This window comes from Toxotes jaculatrix, chromosome 13, assembly GCF_017976425.1.
Source record: "Toxotes jaculatrix isolate fToxJac2 chromosome 13, fToxJac2.pri, whole genome shotgun sequence".
NCBI classification, from domain to species: Eukaryota; Metazoa; Chordata; class Actinopteri; family Toxotidae; genus Toxotes; species Toxotes jaculatrix.
The window spans coordinates 22116091-22135029 of NC_054406.1; the positions used below are offsets into that span (position 1 = coordinate 22116091).

The 18939-nt window shown below is 45.1% G+C and overlaps 1 protein-coding gene and 4 non-coding genes across 5 annotated transcripts; all 5 read left to right on the forward strand.

Annotated features, from left to right (window-relative positions):
* The first annotated feature begins 2960 nt into the window (after nucleotides 1-2960).
* Nucleotides 2961-3087, forward strand: LOC121192531. The gene has a single exon (XR_005895207.1). It is a non-coding gene; the product is annotated as a small nucleolar RNA SNORA8 (small nucleolar RNA).
* A 290-nt stretch (nucleotides 3088-3377) lies between these two features.
* Nucleotides 3378-3511, forward strand: LOC121192537. Its single transcript, XR_005895213.1, has one exon. It is a non-coding gene; the product is annotated as a small nucleolar RNA SNORA18 (small nucleolar RNA).
* A 472-nt stretch (nucleotides 3512-3983) lies between these two features.
* Nucleotides 3984-4122, forward strand: LOC121192532. The gene has a single exon (XR_005895208.1). It is a non-coding gene; the product is annotated as a small nucleolar RNA SNORA8 (small nucleolar RNA).
* A 276-nt stretch (nucleotides 4123-4398) lies between these two features.
* LOC121192538 lies at nucleotides 4399-4532 on the forward strand. The gene has a single exon (XR_005895214.1). It is a non-coding gene; the product is annotated as a small nucleolar RNA SNORA18 (small nucleolar RNA).
* A 4408-nt stretch (nucleotides 4533-8940) lies between these two features.
* txnipa (thioredoxin interacting protein a) lies at nucleotides 8941-12127 on the forward strand. The gene is made up of 6 exons (XM_041053381.1): nucleotides 8941-9318; nucleotides 9623-9698; nucleotides 9788-9935; nucleotides 10094-10453; nucleotides 10554-10856; nucleotides 10967-12127. The coding sequence occupies exons 1-6, from the start codon at nucleotides 9063-9065 to the stop codon at nucleotides 10973-10975; spliced, it is 1152 nt and encodes a 383-aa protein (XP_040909315.1). The 5' UTR covers nucleotides 8941-9062; the 3' UTR covers nucleotides 10976-12127.
* The last annotated feature ends 6812 nt before the right edge of the window (nucleotides 12128-18939 follow it).

The window sequence follows — 18939 nt, forward strand, 5'->3', positions numbered from 1 at the left end:
TAGTTGAAATGTTGTTTATCTCAGAGTGAATAATTAAATTAGACATGAAATGACAGAGTCAAAAAAAAATGGGCTCAAATGTGATCCTTCCTCACTGAAAATAAGTTTTCCCAACCTTACAAACCTTAAAATGAAGCAAGTTTGTGTCACATACATCACCAGCTGCATGTGTATGGGTGAAAAGGGATTTTCTTTGTTGTTTTAATTAAATTTTAAAGGTCTGAAAAGGTCAAATTATCCAGTAGTTCACATAAGAAGGTTTAGGAATGTGTTTTCAAAAAGCTTGTGTAGCATTAATGCTGCCTGTTTTCTTATCATCTCTGATCTGATCCAAGTCACATATTTAAAGACTAAAGCAGGGTTGTCCAGGCTGGCTTCAGGTGCGTAGCTCAGCAGTGAGCAGTGGACTGGTTCTCCGGTTGTCTGTGTGAATGTTACTTTGAGCAGTTGAAGGAACCTGATAAAGTGGTGAGACAGAAATCTGTCTAACCTCTACCAGCACTTCTCAGAAACCCATTTAAAATAGGAACTTCAACAGTAATGTGAGTAGGTAGGGACAGGACACTAAACCATAGTGAAAAGAAGCTTTCACACATGTTCACATACAAGCTTTCTGAATTGCCGTAAACGCAGAAGTGGTTGCCATAAAGTGGTTTCAAGTGACGTAACACATCCTATAAATGATTTTGCGCCGCGCTCACAAGACCTCTCGGCAATCTTCTCGGGCAGGAAGGAGTCCGTCTGCTACAGGTAAACGTAAATATCTGTTATTCACCGGACTTCCAACAGACAGAACATAGATAATAAGTATGAAACAGCCACTATGGATAGGCATACATGGTTTTATTCGGCTTCGCCGTTACACTTAGCGCACCACGACCACGTTGTCTTCATGTAGCATAGTGACCTAGCCGCTAGCTAGCTCAATGCTAACAGTTTCAGGAGAAAGTTATAACGGGTCGTTTAAGCTCTCGTGCCTGACCACGGTGCTTCATGGCGACAGCAGCGTTACTGGCCTGCACGGTTCCTCTCCGTCCAGGTCTCAAACAGCTCAGTGTTAAAAGCGTTAGTGCGTTACATTTTCCCGAAATGCTGGGATGAACCGTAGAAATCGGCAAAAGATACGCTCGCTAGGTATCTAAAGAGGGCAAGCGCCTCAACAGGAGGAAAGTAAGGATTTCACTCGCGTGTATAATGTGTTTGTCAGTCTCTCTCTCTGGTTCCTATAAATGGACTGAAAGAAAAAATTAAATAATCTAAATAATAAAGTTGGCCGGAAGATGGCGCTCACGCCAAGACATATTCTGTCAAGGCCTGGACTGGCTTCATTCTGTACAGAGGCAGATTTCAAATTCAGTATAAAAATATTAGTTACTCTTTCTAAACCCAAGATGCCAGCCTTTGTGATTTAGGGTATCAGACACGCCTTGTCAATTTCATAAAGACACAATTTTAATTTAGACATTTATGTTAACTTGCTCTTGTACGATCATAAAAATAACCGTTTAAAAATGTTCAAAGAATGTTGTTTGCAGTTTGCAAAAATATAAGGTTACCTGGGGTGTTTCTGATGTCCCGATATCAGCATCAATGTGTCCAACACCACAGAGCCACAGTGCAGACTAGTCTGTAGGATTGTCCTGTGCGGTGGACTGATCCTAGGACAGCAGTGGCTATAGAAAGTCAGGTTTTGCTTTCATCTCTGCACTGCTGGTTGCTGAACGGTGACAATGAGGCCTGGCACATTCACCTTCCGTATGCCAGTTTAGATATGCACGCCATACCTTCAAAATACATCTCCTTTAATCTGCAAAAGTTACAATTTGTTTTGTTTATTCTGATTTGCAGGATATGACCTTATTGCCAGAGGTGATGGGGGAGTAGTCATCCTACAGTTTGTGATGACCCTCGGGGACATACGGTTAGTATTTGTGTTCCTGGTAATAGTTTAGAGTGAAGTTTTTGTGAAGAAACAAAATAAACCTTGCAAACTGGAGCACATGATGCATGCAGCAGCACATGGTTCCCCTGTGGAAATGTGGATGATCTCTCATATCTCTCCCCTGTTTACATTTGATGGATGTACGATGTGAAATTAGACCTTTGAATACACATCCCATCTAAAGACTGATGAGTGGTGCCACTTTAATAATATTACTTTATGATCAGAGGCACCTGTTTAAGTCCAGTAACATGTCCGCAAAGCAAAAAAAAAAGTATGGAGAACAATGTAAACACAGCAAAACCCAGAAAACTTATACAAATGACACTTCATTAAGTGATAAAGGGCTGTATACCTCGGTTGGTTGTTGGCACAGTATGCGCTCTGGTCCTGGCAGGTGGGCTATAGAGGGCATACAGTGCATAGAGCAATTCATTCTCTTGCAACCCACTGCTGTTAACTCTGCAGCAGTGTTACTAATGGGAACTGACAGCTGTTAAATTTGGCAAGTTAAGGTTTTGTTTTTTTTTTTGGCAGTGAATATAAACTGTCCTATGTCCATGTTCCCCAGGTGCTGCAGAGGACCTGGTGCCAGCTGGGTAAGTTGGATTTGCAGACTGTATCTATTGTTGATGAAGTGTTATGATGATTGGCTATAAATGTTCAACTGCTCTGAAGTGTGAGTGACAGCTGCCTCTCTGAACTAGCATGCTGCACTGAGAACTGAAAATAATAAGGATGGTCCTGGAAACACACTGTAACCTTCATCCTGCCTCTGCCTCCTGCAGGTCGCTCACTGTCCTGGCCTTCAGCATTGATGCAGCAACATCATGTAAGTACAGAGGTTGTGTGTGTGTTGACTTATCTTTTTTTTTTTTTTGCCATGACACCACCCAACCAACAGGTGGCTACTGTTAATGGATAGAGATGTGATACGGGGAAGAAGACACAGTATTTAGGATGTACATGGGGGGGGGGGGGGGGACAAAAAACTGTTGACAGACAAGTTTACAGGGACAGCACTGTGTGGTATCTGCAGCCAGCTGGTTGATGAGCTGGTTTGTTCAAAAGTCAGTGCTAGACAAAACTCAACATGTGGCATCGTTGGTCTCCATGCTGCCTGTGTTTGGAGTCCTGGTATATTTGTTGAAACACATCTTAGAAATCATTGTGCTCATCACACATTTTGTACTTACCAACACTTATTACACTTAGTAGCTTAAATAAAAATAAGTGTACCTGCACAAGTATCTGCATGTGTTTTTATGGTCCTCTCGAAATGGGTTTCTCACTCTGTCCTGTCTAACTTCCTCCAGGTTTGAGCTGCAGCGAAGGACAGCTGGCCAATCCCAGACTTCAGCAGTGCTCCAACCACAAAGGTGAATGCAGTGACAGGAGCTGGAGGCGATTGGATAAGTGGTCCCTGCCAGTAAAAGCTGAGGTCTATCCCGACAAACCTTTAACCGTAAGGCTGTGTCGTTGGAAATGCCTCAGAGAGTAAACCTGCGGTTTCGCTTTACCCTCATGTTCACTACCATGAGCATGGTGGGATATTACTGCAGAACACGTGATGATCAGGGAAAGCGACAGTATTCCGCCACTTTGACGAGTAGCAGGCAGGCAGCGCCATCTTAGTCACATCACCACGTTGAGGCCGGTGTTTGACGAATTATTCCGATCCAGACATCTGTCAGCCAGAGGAGCCCTGAGTATTCCTTTGTTGCAGAGTGAACGTGCTGAAATCTGCCAGGATTCACACAGAATAATACTCAGGCCAGAATCTGTGCACCTTCCAGATGAAGATGTGTTAGACTTTATGTACATCAAGTAATCAACAAGATATCAACACAGGAGTTGAGTTTGTCTTTGTGTTTTTGATGTTTGGTGAATGTTTGTGTTTGCTGTGAAATTTATTGCAAAGGTGTCTTTTTGTCTTTAGGTCACAGTGATGGCAGAAACATGACTCATGAACTTGTGACGGCAGGTAAGTTGGCTTTTGTCTTTGTGAGATTATGGGATCCGTCCAGGGATTGCATGTCACAGCACTGTGTGGTATCTGCAGCCAGCTGGTTGATGAGTTGGTTCGTTCATAAGTCAGTGCTAGACAAAACTCAACATGTGGCATCGTTGGTCTCCATGCTGCCTGTGTTTGGAGTCCTGGTATATTTGTTGAAACACTTGTGTTCTTAGAATCTGCCTTGATTTTGGGGGGGGGGGGGCGGGCTGTTTTCATGTCTTGAGTATTTTCTGGTCATGTCTATGGACAAAATCAGCAAACTCAGTAATACTCTGCAAGTGCTCATGGTCAGAGACTTAACTCCTGATTTGTTCTTCCAGGTTTGAGCTGCAGCGAAGGACAGCTGGCCAATCCCAGACTTCAGCAGTGCTTCAGTGACAAAGGTGAGTGCAGTGACAGTAGCTGGAGGTGATTGGATAAGTGGTCCCTGCCAGTAAAAGCTGAGGTCTATCCCGACAAACCTTTAACTGTAAGGCTGTGTCGTTGGAAATGCCTCAGAGAGTAAACCTGTGGTTTCGCTTTACCCTCACGTTCACTACCATGAGCATGGTGGGATATTACTGCAGAACACGTGATGATCAGGGAAAGCGACAGTATCTATGCTGGAGCTGATGTCCCTGGTTAGGCTTTTAAATCTTTAAAGCAGGTTGTTTTGGTTTTTTTTTTTAAACCTGATCCAAGATGAATACCCTGTCAGTATTTTATACAAAGGGGATTTTTCCTGATGAAGACGCAGCACTATTTTTTTTTTACATTTCCTTGTTATTGAAACACAAGGCGTTGTTGGAGATGAACGGCGCTTTGCCTGGAAAGCGCATGAGAGCAGGCGGCAGCACCAGCGGGGGGGGGGGGGAGAGAAACAAAGCAGCAGTCGAGTAGGGACAATTTCCAGCTGACTTCAGTCTAACCAGGGAGTCACAGAAACATCCTGGTCCCCGTTATCGGGCCAATCTGCCAGCGTGCACTCAGTCTCAGTCATTGTTTTAATGATCTTTGAGGGGAGACTATTAAATGCTATACAGGCAATCTGATCACCATGAGTGTTAATGGTTTAACTTATTACATGAATTGTCTGACCACACTTGACTGCTTTGATCAACAATCATTTTGATGAAACAATGAATGGGTACAATTGGAGAGTAATTGAAAGTAAATTTGTTTCAGAATCCTGAAGCCATCTTGGAGACGTTACACGAAGAATGCTGGTGGCCTTTTGCTGTAAGTTGTCTGTGTGTGTGTTTATTTTGGATTGGTCATATACCAAGGCTTTCAGGACTCTATGTTCCTGACTTGCTGTGGACTTGACCAGAAAACAAAAGCACCCAGTGGGCTTCTGCAGCAGCCTGCTGAGAAGACCTGCTGGGAACACGACCTGTCTTTGTTTTACTGCCTGTTTACCGTCTGCAAACATATATGATATGTATCAATGTCAAATGAAAGTGCTGCGTTAATGATGGCTGCACCCTGGATGTAACTACTGTTGAGCGTAACCTTTTTGCTTCCTTTATCAGGAGCAGCAGAGTGGTGCAGAGCCGTCCACCCCTGAGCTGCTGTCAGCGGCTTTGGAAGAACACCAACTGCTGCTTTTGAGAAAGACAGAACTTGGCCTGTTTTTTTTTTATTTATTTGTTGTGTACTCAATAACAAATAAAATATATCTCTACTCACTTGACTTTTAGTCTCTTCTACCATTTATGAACAAATGAGAATTCAGAATGTGTTTAAATGGCATGTGGAAAGGATCCAGTGGCCAAGTCGTACACATGTCTGAGGATTCTCAGTTCGTCCTGAGGCCTGTACTACGACGTCAGCTCAACATATCAGGATATCTTTTGGTTATTTGGCTTTACTGGTGTGCTGGTTGGTTATCAGCTGGCTCAGTTAACTCTGTGTTTATCCAGTGTTAATTACAAGCAACATCATCAGAACCATGATACCTGCAGGTAAATTCAGTTAGGACACCCTCAAACTCATATTCAGCAAGGTCAAATGTAAATGTGATCACATGACTAGAATAGAAAAACACTTGAAATAATTTGAAAATTACTGGTAAAGTCAGACTAAGGATTTACAGAAAATAAGGGTGAGAATTCTAAAGTTTCTTACTGAAGTAGTAACAGATCATTATGAACATGTAAAGCAGGTAAAAACCAAAGTGAACACAAGGAAAGCCTCCAACAGAAAACCCATTCCACTCATCTATAAAAGTATCTGCTGCTAAGATTTTGGAATTAGTCAATATCATCTGAAGATAAAAAGTGGTTTTATATTATCTTAAACATGGTGCAGTCATTTATCTGATCTGCTTTAAGTGCCCCAGACTCCTGTTCGGGCACAGACACATCAGATCCAACCAACTGTAGCAGCATATTTCCTCCACCAGGCAGCAGTATGTTTCCACTTGGCAGACCTACCTGGTCCCTGTGGATGAATTCAGGTTTCATGATGTCCTGCAAAGGAGGGTCTTCTCTGATTGTGTGACAAAACACAAGTTTATTTTTATTCCTCTTTGCCGACAACAGCTGTGGCCAGAAGCATTATATTTTCCGACTGTTAGTCCGTCCGTTCCGGACTGTCCCATTCTCATGAACAGGACACCTTTAGTGCATTTCTTAATATCTGGTACAAACATTCACATGAACTCAAGGAAGAACTGGTTAAAAAAAAACAAAAAAAACCTGCAAGACTGTGATGTGAAATGCCAACATTTTGAAATCTTCATAGAGTACACACTAAAAGCTTTTCACCTGACATCCATACATGACCTAAGGAACCTAAACAACAGGTCCCTGTGCTGGTTTGTGCATGTTACAGCACCAGCCTCCGGGAACCGTCTCATTCGTCTGACTTATAGTTGTTTACTGATTGGCTCCCAAGCTCATCACTCAAACAGTTCTCTCCCCAGTAAAGAAAACACCCGCCATAACGCCGCTGGTTATTACCACCTGATTATGTAAGCCTCTCTTTCTCTTCAGTCAGGTGTGACAGTTTACCTTCAGAGCTGAATAACAGCCTCCATTCTCAGTGAAGAGTCAAGCGGTCCACGTTTGACAACCACCTTTCACTTCTCCTCAGGACAAGCATGTACCAATCACAAGACTAGACATCCTCCTATAAAGGAGCAAGACCCCCCCTCCCCACAGACTGAAATGAGGCAGATGCATCATTCGAAGTTGCTTTGTCTTTTTTCAGTAACATTTTGTGGGTGAACCTGAGCTGTCAGACACAAAACTCCTCTACAGGGTTTATGGTGGAAAATAGCACCAGGAGAATTTGGCATCTAAAACAAGTGGGTGAAGGTTCACAGAAGGGAACAAGGCAGTCTCGTCAGATCCAAAACAGCATCTAGTCCAAGCCCCGGCAACGTCAGTGGGCTGTTGCGGGTCACATGACAACATATGAACACATTACAAAGGAAACAGCTGTGGAGCTAGGAACTCCGCGTACTGAGTTGTCACACGCATTCAAAACATGCTCTATCACAGTTTGAATCCCAAGCTCCAACATATATACTCAAAGTCCACATGGAGTCCCATGAACATCGTACTTTGTGTGTGAGGGCGGTCAGCTCACACACAAAATACTATGTTACACACATAAAACTAGTCAGCTTAACTTACTGTTATTTTATACATGACTGCATATACTGTATATATTGTTTTCTGTTTATTCCCAGACAAAATTTGAATGAAGTTAGCACAAACTTCATTTAAAAAAAAACAAAAAAAACAAACTCCTGGAGCTTTTCAGGGCTCCTGGAGTCCAGATTCCTTCCTTAGCCAGTAGAGGATCGAGCCTTTGCCGTACCACCAAGAATGGTGGTCATGACAGAGGAGGGTGGGTGGTAATAACCTGGTGCCTTTAACACCTGCAGCCCACTTACACAATACTAATCATTTTGTCAACTGATGTTACCAAGGTCAGCAATGACCTGCGGAGCTCAACTTTTATATCAGCATGTATGTGAGGGGCCCCTGATTCACTAAACTGTTTCACTTTTGCAGTTCTGTGACAACTGGTCTGCTAATGTGGACGGCGTCATGGAGTCAAAAGCTCCGAAACGTGCTCGGAGGTGAACCTTGAATTAAGATTGTATCGTCAACTGATTTCCAGGTCAACAATCAACTGTCAGTTTTATCATTTAACCATTTGACCTTCAACTATTCTTAATCAAATCCAGTGTGAACTCCTGTCTTGTATGCTGAGTAAAAATGTAATCTGGGCATTTCCTCACAAAATATATAGAATTAAAGTTGGCTGCTAATGTTAATTGTGTGAGAGAGTTGGGTAAGCAGTCAATAGCTGTACTAACATGCGTACAGTAAATACACAAGATGTGCAGAGCCCTTTACAAAGACACTGTCTTTGATGTATTTGTGCCAGATAATAATCTAAAACATCCCTATATTTATTCCAGTCTTAAAATCCATTGTCTTAAAATCATTAACCTAACATCACCTGTCAGAGCTTCAAAAAGCAACATGTTGAATCAGAACGAAATATGTTTTAAGGTGTTACCAACGACATTTCTTTACAGTAGCCAACATCCACGCTGTATTTTCTGTATGTTATTTCTAATAATTTCACCTACATCATGTTAATGAAATTCAGTGTGAGGTGTGAAGTAGTTGTACCAAATGTTCTTTCTAACCAGCATTTTTTGTGTGTGTGTTTATATTAGAAACAGGCCCGGACAGACGCTTCTACCCAGACTACCCTTTTCACTGTTTACTACCAATGTACCCCTCTCTCTGTCTCTCTCTCTCTCTCCCCTCTACTTCCTCTGCTCGCATTTGCTCAGCACGCCTTACATTCTCCCAGCCACGAGGTGTCCACGCGTCGACTTCAGGCGCTGATTGGCTAGAGCTGACACAAACAAAGGTTTTCCACCAATGGGAGCGGTGTGCACGCACTGAGCCATGCTGCTCATTCTGCCTGCTCGTGCCCCAATGAGGCTCGTCATATAAAACCAACACCTTGTCTTTGTTTACAGCAAAGTTGAGTGGAGACTGGAGCTTAGCGGAACGTTCCGTCCGACACAGTGCCGCTCCTTCCCCTTTATCCGTGTCTTCCATTACCCGTGACTTTCAGTAAGAAGCAGTCATGGTGGCCATGACGAGGAGATTGAAAACCTTCCAAATTACCTTCCTGGATCCCAGTAAGACTTTTTACTGCGGCGGGGATAAGGTGTGTGGCCGCATAGAAGTGGAAGTGAACGAGGTGACGCGTGTGTCCGCAGTGAAGGTCCTGGGTCTGGGTCGCGCTAAGGTGGGGTACGCTAAAGGCAAGCAGCGATGCAAAGAGGAAACCGAATATCTCCGGTATGAGGAGGTGCTGCGCCTGGACGACCAGCCAACAGGTACGGACACTCATTTTTTTTACTACCCCTCTTTGCGCAGACTAGCACGGCCGTTATACCTGAATGTGTCGGTGTCACCTGGACGATTTGCTAGCTAAGCTTAGCCTGGATTCTGATGTTGAAAACAAAGATTTCACCCCCCGATTTCACCTTGTTTAGAGCAGACTAGAGACCAGAGTTGGCAGAGTTGGTATTTCCCACGTTGAATCAAACAGCAGGCAGTGTCATCACACTAGAGACAGCAGGAGGGACAGCATGCCATTGACAGGGTGAATGAATATATATTTTATGTTCTCTTTTTCAGCCGCTGATGGATCAGTTGTCTTGAGGCCTGGCAACAAATATGAGTACACCTTTGGATTTGACCTCCCACAGCAAGGGTAAGGCACCATTCAGGGGAACTTCTTTATATTGAGCTGTATTTTATGGGAATACTTTGGACTTAAGTTGTTCTCACGTGTTGTCACAGGCAGCTGGTGTCATCCTACAAGGGGAAGTTTGGCTATGTTGAGTACTATGTGAAGGCCTTGATGGAGAGGCCACAGCAGCCCACCCTGGAGTGCAAGAAGCCCTTTGAAGTGGAGGAGCCCTTGGATGTCAACACCCCAGATCTGCTGGTGAGTTAAATTACACAGAACAACAGAATTTCTATTTACATAGGATTTTTTTTATGCCTTTACTTATTCTGATTCAGATTGTTCGGATATATTAAGTCTTTTTGTCTCTTTTATACAATTGTAGTGTTGCTTGAATGTAATGTTCTGTGTCTCGTCAGTCTCCCACAGGTGGCATGAAGGAGAAGAAGGTCACCTGCATGTTCATCCCGGACGGCCAGGTGTCGCTGAATGCAAAAATCGACCGTCGTGGCTTCTGTGAAGGTGAAGACATATGCATCAACGCTAAGTTTGAGAACACCTGCTCCCGGATTGTGGTGCCCAAGGCCGCTATCATCGCCAAACATATCTACCAGGCCAATGGCCGCACCAAGGTCTCCCGCCAGAAGCTGTCCTCGGTGCGTGGGAACCACATCATCTCCGGAATGTGTGACGCCTGGCAGGGAAAGACCATCAGGGTACCAAAGATAAAACCATCCATGCTGAGCTGCAACATCATCCGCGTGGAGTACGCTTTGATGGTAAGTCTACATGTTCTGCAAGCACCCAGTAAGTTTTTTTTTCCTCAAACCTTTTTGAGAGCAAAAGGTGTAAATGTATGTTTTATGATCCTTTTGCCAGATTTACGTCCACATCCCTGGTAGTGATAAGCTGATCCTGGAGCTACCGCTGGTCATTGGGACTGCAGGTCTGGGCAGTCGCAGCAACAGCGTGAGCAGCCAGGAGGGTTCGGTCAGTAACTCCTCCCAGAGCTGGGTGTCCCTCAGGATGCCCTCAGAGCCTCCCAGCTACACCGACATCACGCGCGACTGCCGTCTGGACCAGCCCCTCACGCCGCTCCTGGACGACTTTGACGGCGACGACAGCCCCATCTTCATGGATGCACCAGCCTTCCCGTTCCCACCGCCTCCAGAGTACACAGAGGTAGGTGTCTCACCCATGTGGTTTGTTAACGCCACATTAACATTCCCCGTTAGTAAGTAATGACCTTTGCTGGAAGGCCGCTGAATAAGAGTGTCTTTTTTTTTTTCTAGGAGGCGTAGGAGCACAGTGGCAACGCATGCATGCTGCTGGTCTGGTGAAGTCCAGCAGGGATTCTGAAACTCTGTGGTCCAGCTCTCAGGGACCATCTAAGGCACTTGAAAAGGAGTAGAAGGTCCAAACTCCAGAGAGGGTAATGCCAGGACTGTGGAGGTGGACAGAAAGACGCTCGCCTGTTCTATCAGCTGTCTTCGCCGCGCTTTCATCACTTACGCTGATCCAGTCTTCCTCCTGGTGCTCTTCAGGTCACAGACACGGAGGTGGAGCCACGGAGCCTGTGGCCCTGATACCTTTCTGAATAAGCTTCCAGAGACTCGAACTGTCCATTCAGAGTCACACCTTGTGACTTCATTATTGGGGCCAAGTATCGTATGAGTCAGCCCCCCCCCCCCCCAGCCCTGCTGTGACATACTTGCTTTCTCGGGGTTTGTCTTTTTCCCTCACGATGCTTTGTCATTCCTGTCAGATCCTGCGTTTCGAAGGGATTTCGAAAGGAGAACCGTTCTCTTTTGTCAGCCGTGTCAGTTTATATCGCTGTGCAGAAATTGTCAAGAGAATGTTGTTGGATTTTTTGAGAACGACACCGTGCAGAACAATATTCCGTGGATGCTAATAGAATTTCGTTTAGCGTCCATATTATTTTTTTGTTTCAGTGTTTTGAAAAAAATATAGTATATTTCTGTATTTTTATTGCACTTTGACTCGTTTTGCTCCACTACTGCCTATAAGAGTTTGTTTGTTTTTGTTTTTGTTTTGAATAGTGTTTGTTGTTTATGTAGAGAGAGTGTATTTACTGTTGGCAAAACGCTCCTCTAACTTGTTAAACCCTCACATTTGATTTCCAGATCCCAGCTTTTGGTGATTGGTTGTAATTTCTTGACACTGAAAGTGCCAAACATGATTCATACAGAATATATGCTCTGATATCATGGGGGGGGGGGACGCACCTTATGTGAGGATAATCATTGAATCTGATCTTCAGTTGTCCTGGACAACATTTCAACTTTTCAACTGTTCTTTCAGGCCGCAAAGAAAATCACTGTTTAAAGACTGATTTGTGAGAAAGTATGTTTGCAATGCATCCTTGATACTTACAAGTATTTTTGTATGAAAACCCTGTGGGTTAGTTTTTTTTATTAAAGAAAAGAAAACTATCCAGTGTGTCTGCTCCTCCCTTTGTAACCGAGAAGTTGAACCTCCTCCTCTCTCTGCTATATGGGCTTGGCAGTTCAAGAGGTTTCCATTATCATGTGTCTGGATCCTGATCTAAATGATCAGGACCGGGGGGGCCCAGAGATGTCTAGCTGTGTGGAAGTCTGGGGGAAACAACATGCTGGAGGAGGGATTTACCTATCCCGTCTGGCCTGAGATTGAAGATGGCAACCGGTGAGTTGCCAGGTTCCGTAATAGAAATGGAAATGAATGCTGGAGATGAGGATGGAGCCTCTGACGTGGACAGTGATGCAGCACTTACAGATAAAAGTCCTGATGCGTAACACCGGAGAAGATATCAGTGTGTGTGTAAATGGGGGTGTTACAAGTAATAGAGAAAGCAGATGAATGTTCTGTTAAATGCCCAGTCACTGGCCAGCAGCCCACTGTCACCTGCTTTCTATACCTACGAAAGAGTGGTTGATAAGAGCAGCTGTAGCCAGAGATGTCTACGCATGACACAAGAGTTTCAAGGTGGAGCTGTCTCCTTAGTCACCAGCGGTTACTCACCAGTAACTGCAGGGTAAGCACCCGTGAAACCTTTTCCTGCAAATCCACCAACCCCTAGACACCCCCCCCCCCCCACCCCCCCCCACCCCCCCCACCCCAAGACCACGAGTGCACGGGCCCTGGGTCTGGTCAGGGCAGATGGGGTTTTGTGACCCAGTGAGAGTGCACAGCATTGTCGTGCACAACATACAAGCAGTAGAATTGAGTCACTTGTTGCTGACATGGTGTGTAACTGCTGTAGGGACATGCAGCCACAAGCCTGCGTATGTTTTTTTTTTTTTTTTTTTTTTTTTTCTGGGCTCTGGGCTGCTGACATCTGCTAACTGCTGAGGACAGCAGATAAGGAAAGTGTTTATCTGTTAGTATGTCAGAGACAGGGGCCGCTGCTCGGGGGCCGCTGCTCGGGGGCCGCTGCTGTGAACTGCAGGAAACATTTGTATGGATATTTAGAAGGTTCTAAAAACACTGAACAGACCAAACCCCATTGGATATTTTTTTTTAACTTTTATTAATTGCACTTTATGACACTTTGAGTGGCAGTGTAAGGTCCCTCTAACCCAGGTAGGACAAACATGTCCATCTGAAGTTACTATTTAGAGGATGCATACAGTGTATACTGAAAAAACACACACTTGTTTAGAGACAGAGAAGCAAGGGAGCTGCTTCAAATGTGTGTTTTTTTATTTACCAGCACCCACGGCCTTTGTAGTTCATCTCTTCAACAATCCATTCCACAATAAGTGAATTCATGTAATCCAAATCCATCTGGTTTTATGCTGCTTCCCTTTTCCCCACAGAGCTGTGGAAAAAAAAAACCCTTTGAAACCGTGGGCAACAACCTTTGTTTGCTGTCTGTTTGTTGAATTTACAGCAGCATCTCGCTCTAACCTACAGATGGTTTAATAACTACAAGAAAAAAAAATGAGACAAAGAGAAGACAGACAACCATTAACGCTCACATTCACATTTATGGGGGGGCGCGGCTGTGGCGCAGCAAGTTAAGAGTGCGGCTTTGGATTTTGGACCGTCCAGAGATCGGCCGGTTTGATTCCCCTGAGCAAGGCACCGGCATCCACCCCAGCTCCCACAGAAAAGCCCCCGCTGGTGGATTTGAACTCTGGGATGAGGTTTAGGGTTGACATGGTTCATCACTTAGACCAGATCCAGTTTCCAGGGGCATCCTGCTGCGTTGCCTTGTTTTTACAACATTCAGTGTAGTGAACATCAAATCCAAATGAAATCTGGGGTCAGGAATAATAAGGCAACGCTGCCTCAAATGAAGAAATTCATCTCAATGGTTCATTTGGAGTCTTTATACTTTCTGTTTCAACAAACCCATCAGTTCTTCGAACACTCCTCTGCTATTACTCTGACATTTCTGATGACCTTTCACACAAATGGTTCACATAACTGGGTTTCATGTGGGTTTTCTCTGTTCAGTGTCTGCTGTGATCTCAGCGGCTAAAGTGAAAGTGAAAGTAGGAGACAGACTGAATATCTGCCTGGCTAACACATGGCTTAGTTCCAATACATATATAGATACTTTATTGATCCCCTAGGGGAAATTCACCGTGTATCACATTCAGTGATGCACTTGTTCTTATTCTGAGCTCTTTAAATAGACCTGACACAACATGTTCTCATGTTAAAAAGGTGTGCGTGTGTGCGGGCAACAACATCATTACCGTAATGCCATCCCAGCATGCTGCTTGCCTCAGCCTGTGATTGGCTGAGCCAGTTGTTCACGAGGGTTAGCATTCAAGAGACGCATGTTCACACACACACATACACACAAAGCCACGGAGCTGGTTTCCTCCAGGCATAGATTTGTTCATCCTTCCCTGTGATTCACCACAGGAAGTTAATTGTGCCTACACAGCAAGTCTGGTCATGAGCCTGAGCTTAGCTTATCGACACAAGACACATAGATACAGTGAATGTCCAAAAGTCTGAGACCACTAGTCAAGATACAAATGGCAACATCAACTCAACAATTCCAGTCACAAGCTGAACCTTTAAAAAAATGTCCATGAATTTCAGAGTCAGTCAGTCTCTGGTTTGTCCCCCCTTTTTGCTCTGATGACAGAGCTGTGTGGACTCCACAGGTCTGTGCTGAACCTGATGACTCATGTTATCCCAGCATGATCTGACCGTGATCCTGGGCTTTCTATTCAATTCCATTCAATTTCATTTGATTTATATAGGGCCAAATCATAACAGAAGACATCTTCTGTCAGGTTTAGATCATACTCTTTACAATATTATCTACAGAGACCCAACATTTACCCCAAGAGCAGCGTTGGCTCATGGTGGGCGACCATCTGCCTCGACCGGTTGGGTTGAGAGAGAGCGAGAAAGAAGGAGGGGAGGGGGGGCAAGAGGGGAGGAAAGAGAACATAGGACATAGGTTTCATGAAGACATAACTAAGATTAAAAGTAATAAGAGGGCAATAGTATGATTAGTAATAGAAGTAATAGCAAGACTAATAATGGGACTGATAATAATAATTAATGAGACTAATAATGGGGCAGTAGATCCACAGCAGCAGATCCAGACTCTACAGCTCAGAGGGCAGATGAACCTGCAGAGAGAGCGACAGTAGAAGAGAGAAAGGAGGAAGAACAGAACTACAGGAAAGAGAAGAAGCTGAGTCAGTAACATGTCTTAATGGGATATGAATGAGAACAAATAGAGAGAGAGAGGAGCTTGGTGCATTATGGGAAGTTCCCCCAGCAGTCCAAGCTTACAGCAGCTTAACTGGGGGATGGTTCTGGTCTGAGCCAGAACTAAACTATAAGAGGAAGGTTTTTAGCCTCCTCTTAAACATGGAGTAGGCTGCCTTCCTTACTCAGTGTTGAGGTTCCCCCCATAAGTCTTCTAACAACTGACACACACATTCACACACTGATGGGCACACAGGGGCCAATTTGGGGTTCAGTCTCTTGCCCAGGAACACTTGGGCATGCGGACCGGAGGAACCAGGGATCAGACCACCGACCTTCTGATTAGCGGACCACCCGCTCTACCTCCTGAGCCGCCCCATGACAGTCTTGGACTCCTTGGTCCAGACTGTCCAAGGACCCAGACCAGAGGGTGTAGCGTGTCTCTGAATAATGGGAGTGCTGCTGCATTAGCTTATTTAGCTTGATTTGTCTCGGTCTGGATAAAGCTAAAGGGAACTCAAGTCATTTAATATCGTAGTCAAAACTGTAACAGCAGAGACTGACATGTCCCAGTCAAGCTTGAAAAACACTGCACTTCCCATAAAGCAGCTGGTTTATCCAGCCTGGCAAGTAAATGCTGTCAGACTCCAAACCTCCAGAGGCTGTCTGTCTGAAGCTAAGGTAACCATGATGATGTTAACATGTGATGACTCACATTTTAGCAGGAAATAGCTCAGTATTTATAGAATTATAACGACGATCCCATAAATGACAACAAGGAAATTCTGAGGGACACACCGAACACCGGTACAAGACCCTAACTCCCAGCAGTAACTCCCACAGCTTCCAGCTGAAAGGCCAGTAAAGATAAGACTTTATTGATCCCTCAGGGGGATATTTACCTGTTAGGGCGGCTCACAAGAAAAACAGGGGGAAAAAAAAAAAAGGATAAAGTGCAGAAAGACAAGAAGTGTGCATGCAATTCAAGTACAAGAAAATGCGCAAAAAATATTGAAAAATATTTACAATCTAATGAGTATTTACAATCTAAAAAAAAGTTAAGTTAAAGATACAAAAACTGGCTATATACAAATTTACATGATGATGGAGGGGGTGATGAGTAGGATACTGTGGGAAAGAGGAAAAAAAAAAAAAATATTGCCCGGACACATGAAAAGTTAGGTCAGAGCAGTCTGGTCTGGTCCTCTGACAGCAGAGGGAATGAAGGACCTGTTTGTCTGCTGCTGAAGGAGCTGCTCAGCGCCTCCAAAGTCTGGTGCAGGGGGTGAGAGGTGTTGTCCATAATTGATGTCAGCTTCGATGTCCACAGTGTCCAGTGGGCAGCCCAAGACAGAGCTGGCCCTCCTGACCAGCTTGTTCAGTCTCTTCCTGTCTCGGTCTGTGCTGCCCGCTCCCCAGCGGACCACGGCATAATGGACAGCGGAGGCTACCACAGAGTCATAGAATGTCTTTAGAAGAGGCCTGCACACTCTAAAGGAGCTCAGTCTCCTCAGAAGGTGGAGGCCACTTTGGCCCTTCCACAACAGGGCATCAGAGTTGTGTTGTGCGTCCAGTCCAGTTTATTATTGAGGTGAACACCCAGGTACTTTAAGCTTAATTCAACCAGCTGGTGTCCTAAAACAGATCAGATCCTGTCTATGTCTGTGTCCTGAAAGACACTGAGAAGCCGCTCACACCAGGATTAACAAAAAAAAAAACCTAAAACATCTGGATTGTTGTTGAGCTGAGTTCTCAAATTTACCTCAATTGATCTCAAAACAACTTTTGTCCTTAGATTCTTGAAGTGGATGAGGAAAAGACAGGGACAACACTGGAGGGACAACAAACAAACAGAGGATTACAGAGATGCAGAGGTTTTCAGACAGTTCATAGAAATCTGGTGTACGTGACCACGGGGATTCTGCTGTACACACACACAAGGCATCAGGAACAGGAGGGGTGAAGAACAAAATGAAGACACAACGTACTGAGAACACAGATGTGGAAATAAGTTCCACTTCTCTGCCTACACAGTCACACAGGTTCCCCCCACTTCTCTTTCTCTCTGCTGCTGCTTCATCCCATTCAGAAAACTCCCTACATACATTCCCCTGGAAGACCCACAGAGTACTGATAGGCTGACGTCTGCTGCCATGTGTTCTGTGATTGGACGAAGCGCGTGTACATGCGTGGGGCATGCAGGCAGGGCCTGTCGGCAGCCTCTGGAGGAAGTCTGTGTTTTTTTTTTTTTTATATGTGGTGAGCTGGCTCAGGCAGGAGGGGACTTTCTGCTCACTGCTGTTGATGCTTCTTTCATTTTTGTTTTTTCAGTGTGGTTTCTTTAAGAAGCAGCTCGCCTGTATGTCCCTATCTGTGTCTGCTGCACATGTGAGACACGTGTCTCTGGAGAATTAAACCTGTCCCCTCTATTTCTTTGCTGTATTTGTCTCAGTAAAGTTTCTTTGACTCAGACTGTTCCCTTAAAGAGCCCCCAGCCACCCAGTGACCACTGTAAAAAATATCAACATCCATCACCGGCCACAGCAAAGATATGTTCCCCACTGGTCAGAGGACTAGTGAGAGGACTTCAGAAGGACTGCAGTCTGTGCATGGGGCCATGAAGAGCCACTAACACAGCTCCTCCACCCGCTAACACAGCTTCTCCACCTGCATACACAGCTTCTCCACCCACTAATGCAGCATCTACACCTGCACACACAGCTCCTCCACTCGCTAACACAGCTCCTCCACCCACTAACACAGCTCCTCCACCCACTAACACAGCTTCTTCACCCGCTAACACAGCTTCTTCACCCGCTAACACAGCTTCTCCACCCACTAACACAGCTTCTTCACCCGCTAACACAGCTTCTCCACCCACTAACACAGCTTCTTCACCCGCTAACACAGCTCCTCCACCCGCTAACACAGCTTCTTCACCCGCTAACACAGCTCCTCCACCCGCTAACACAGCTTCTCCACCTGCATACACAGCTTCTCCACCCACTAATACAGCATCTACACCTGCACACACAGCTCCTCCACCCACTAACACAGCTTCTTCACCCGCTAACACAGCTCCTCCACCCGCTAACACAGCTGCTCCACCTGCATACACAGCTTCTCCACCCACTAATACAGCATCTACACCTGCACACACAGCTTCTCCACCCACTAATACAGCATCTACACCTGCACACACAGCTTCTCCACCCACTAACACGGCATCTACACCTGCACACACAGCTCCTCCACTCGCTAACACAGCTGCTCCACCTGCAAACACAGCTTCTCCACCCACTAATACAGCATCTACACCTGCACACACAGCTCCTCCACCCGCTAACACAGCTGCTCCACCTGCACACACAGCCTCTCCACCTGCACACACAGCTTCTCCACCCACTAACACAGCTTCTCCACCCACTAACACAGCTGCTCCACCTGCACACACAACTTCTCCACCCACTAACACAGCTGCTCCACCTCCACACACAGCTTCTCCACCCACTAACACAACTGCTCCACCTGCACACACAGCTTCTCCACCCACTAACACAGCTGCTCCACCTGCACACAC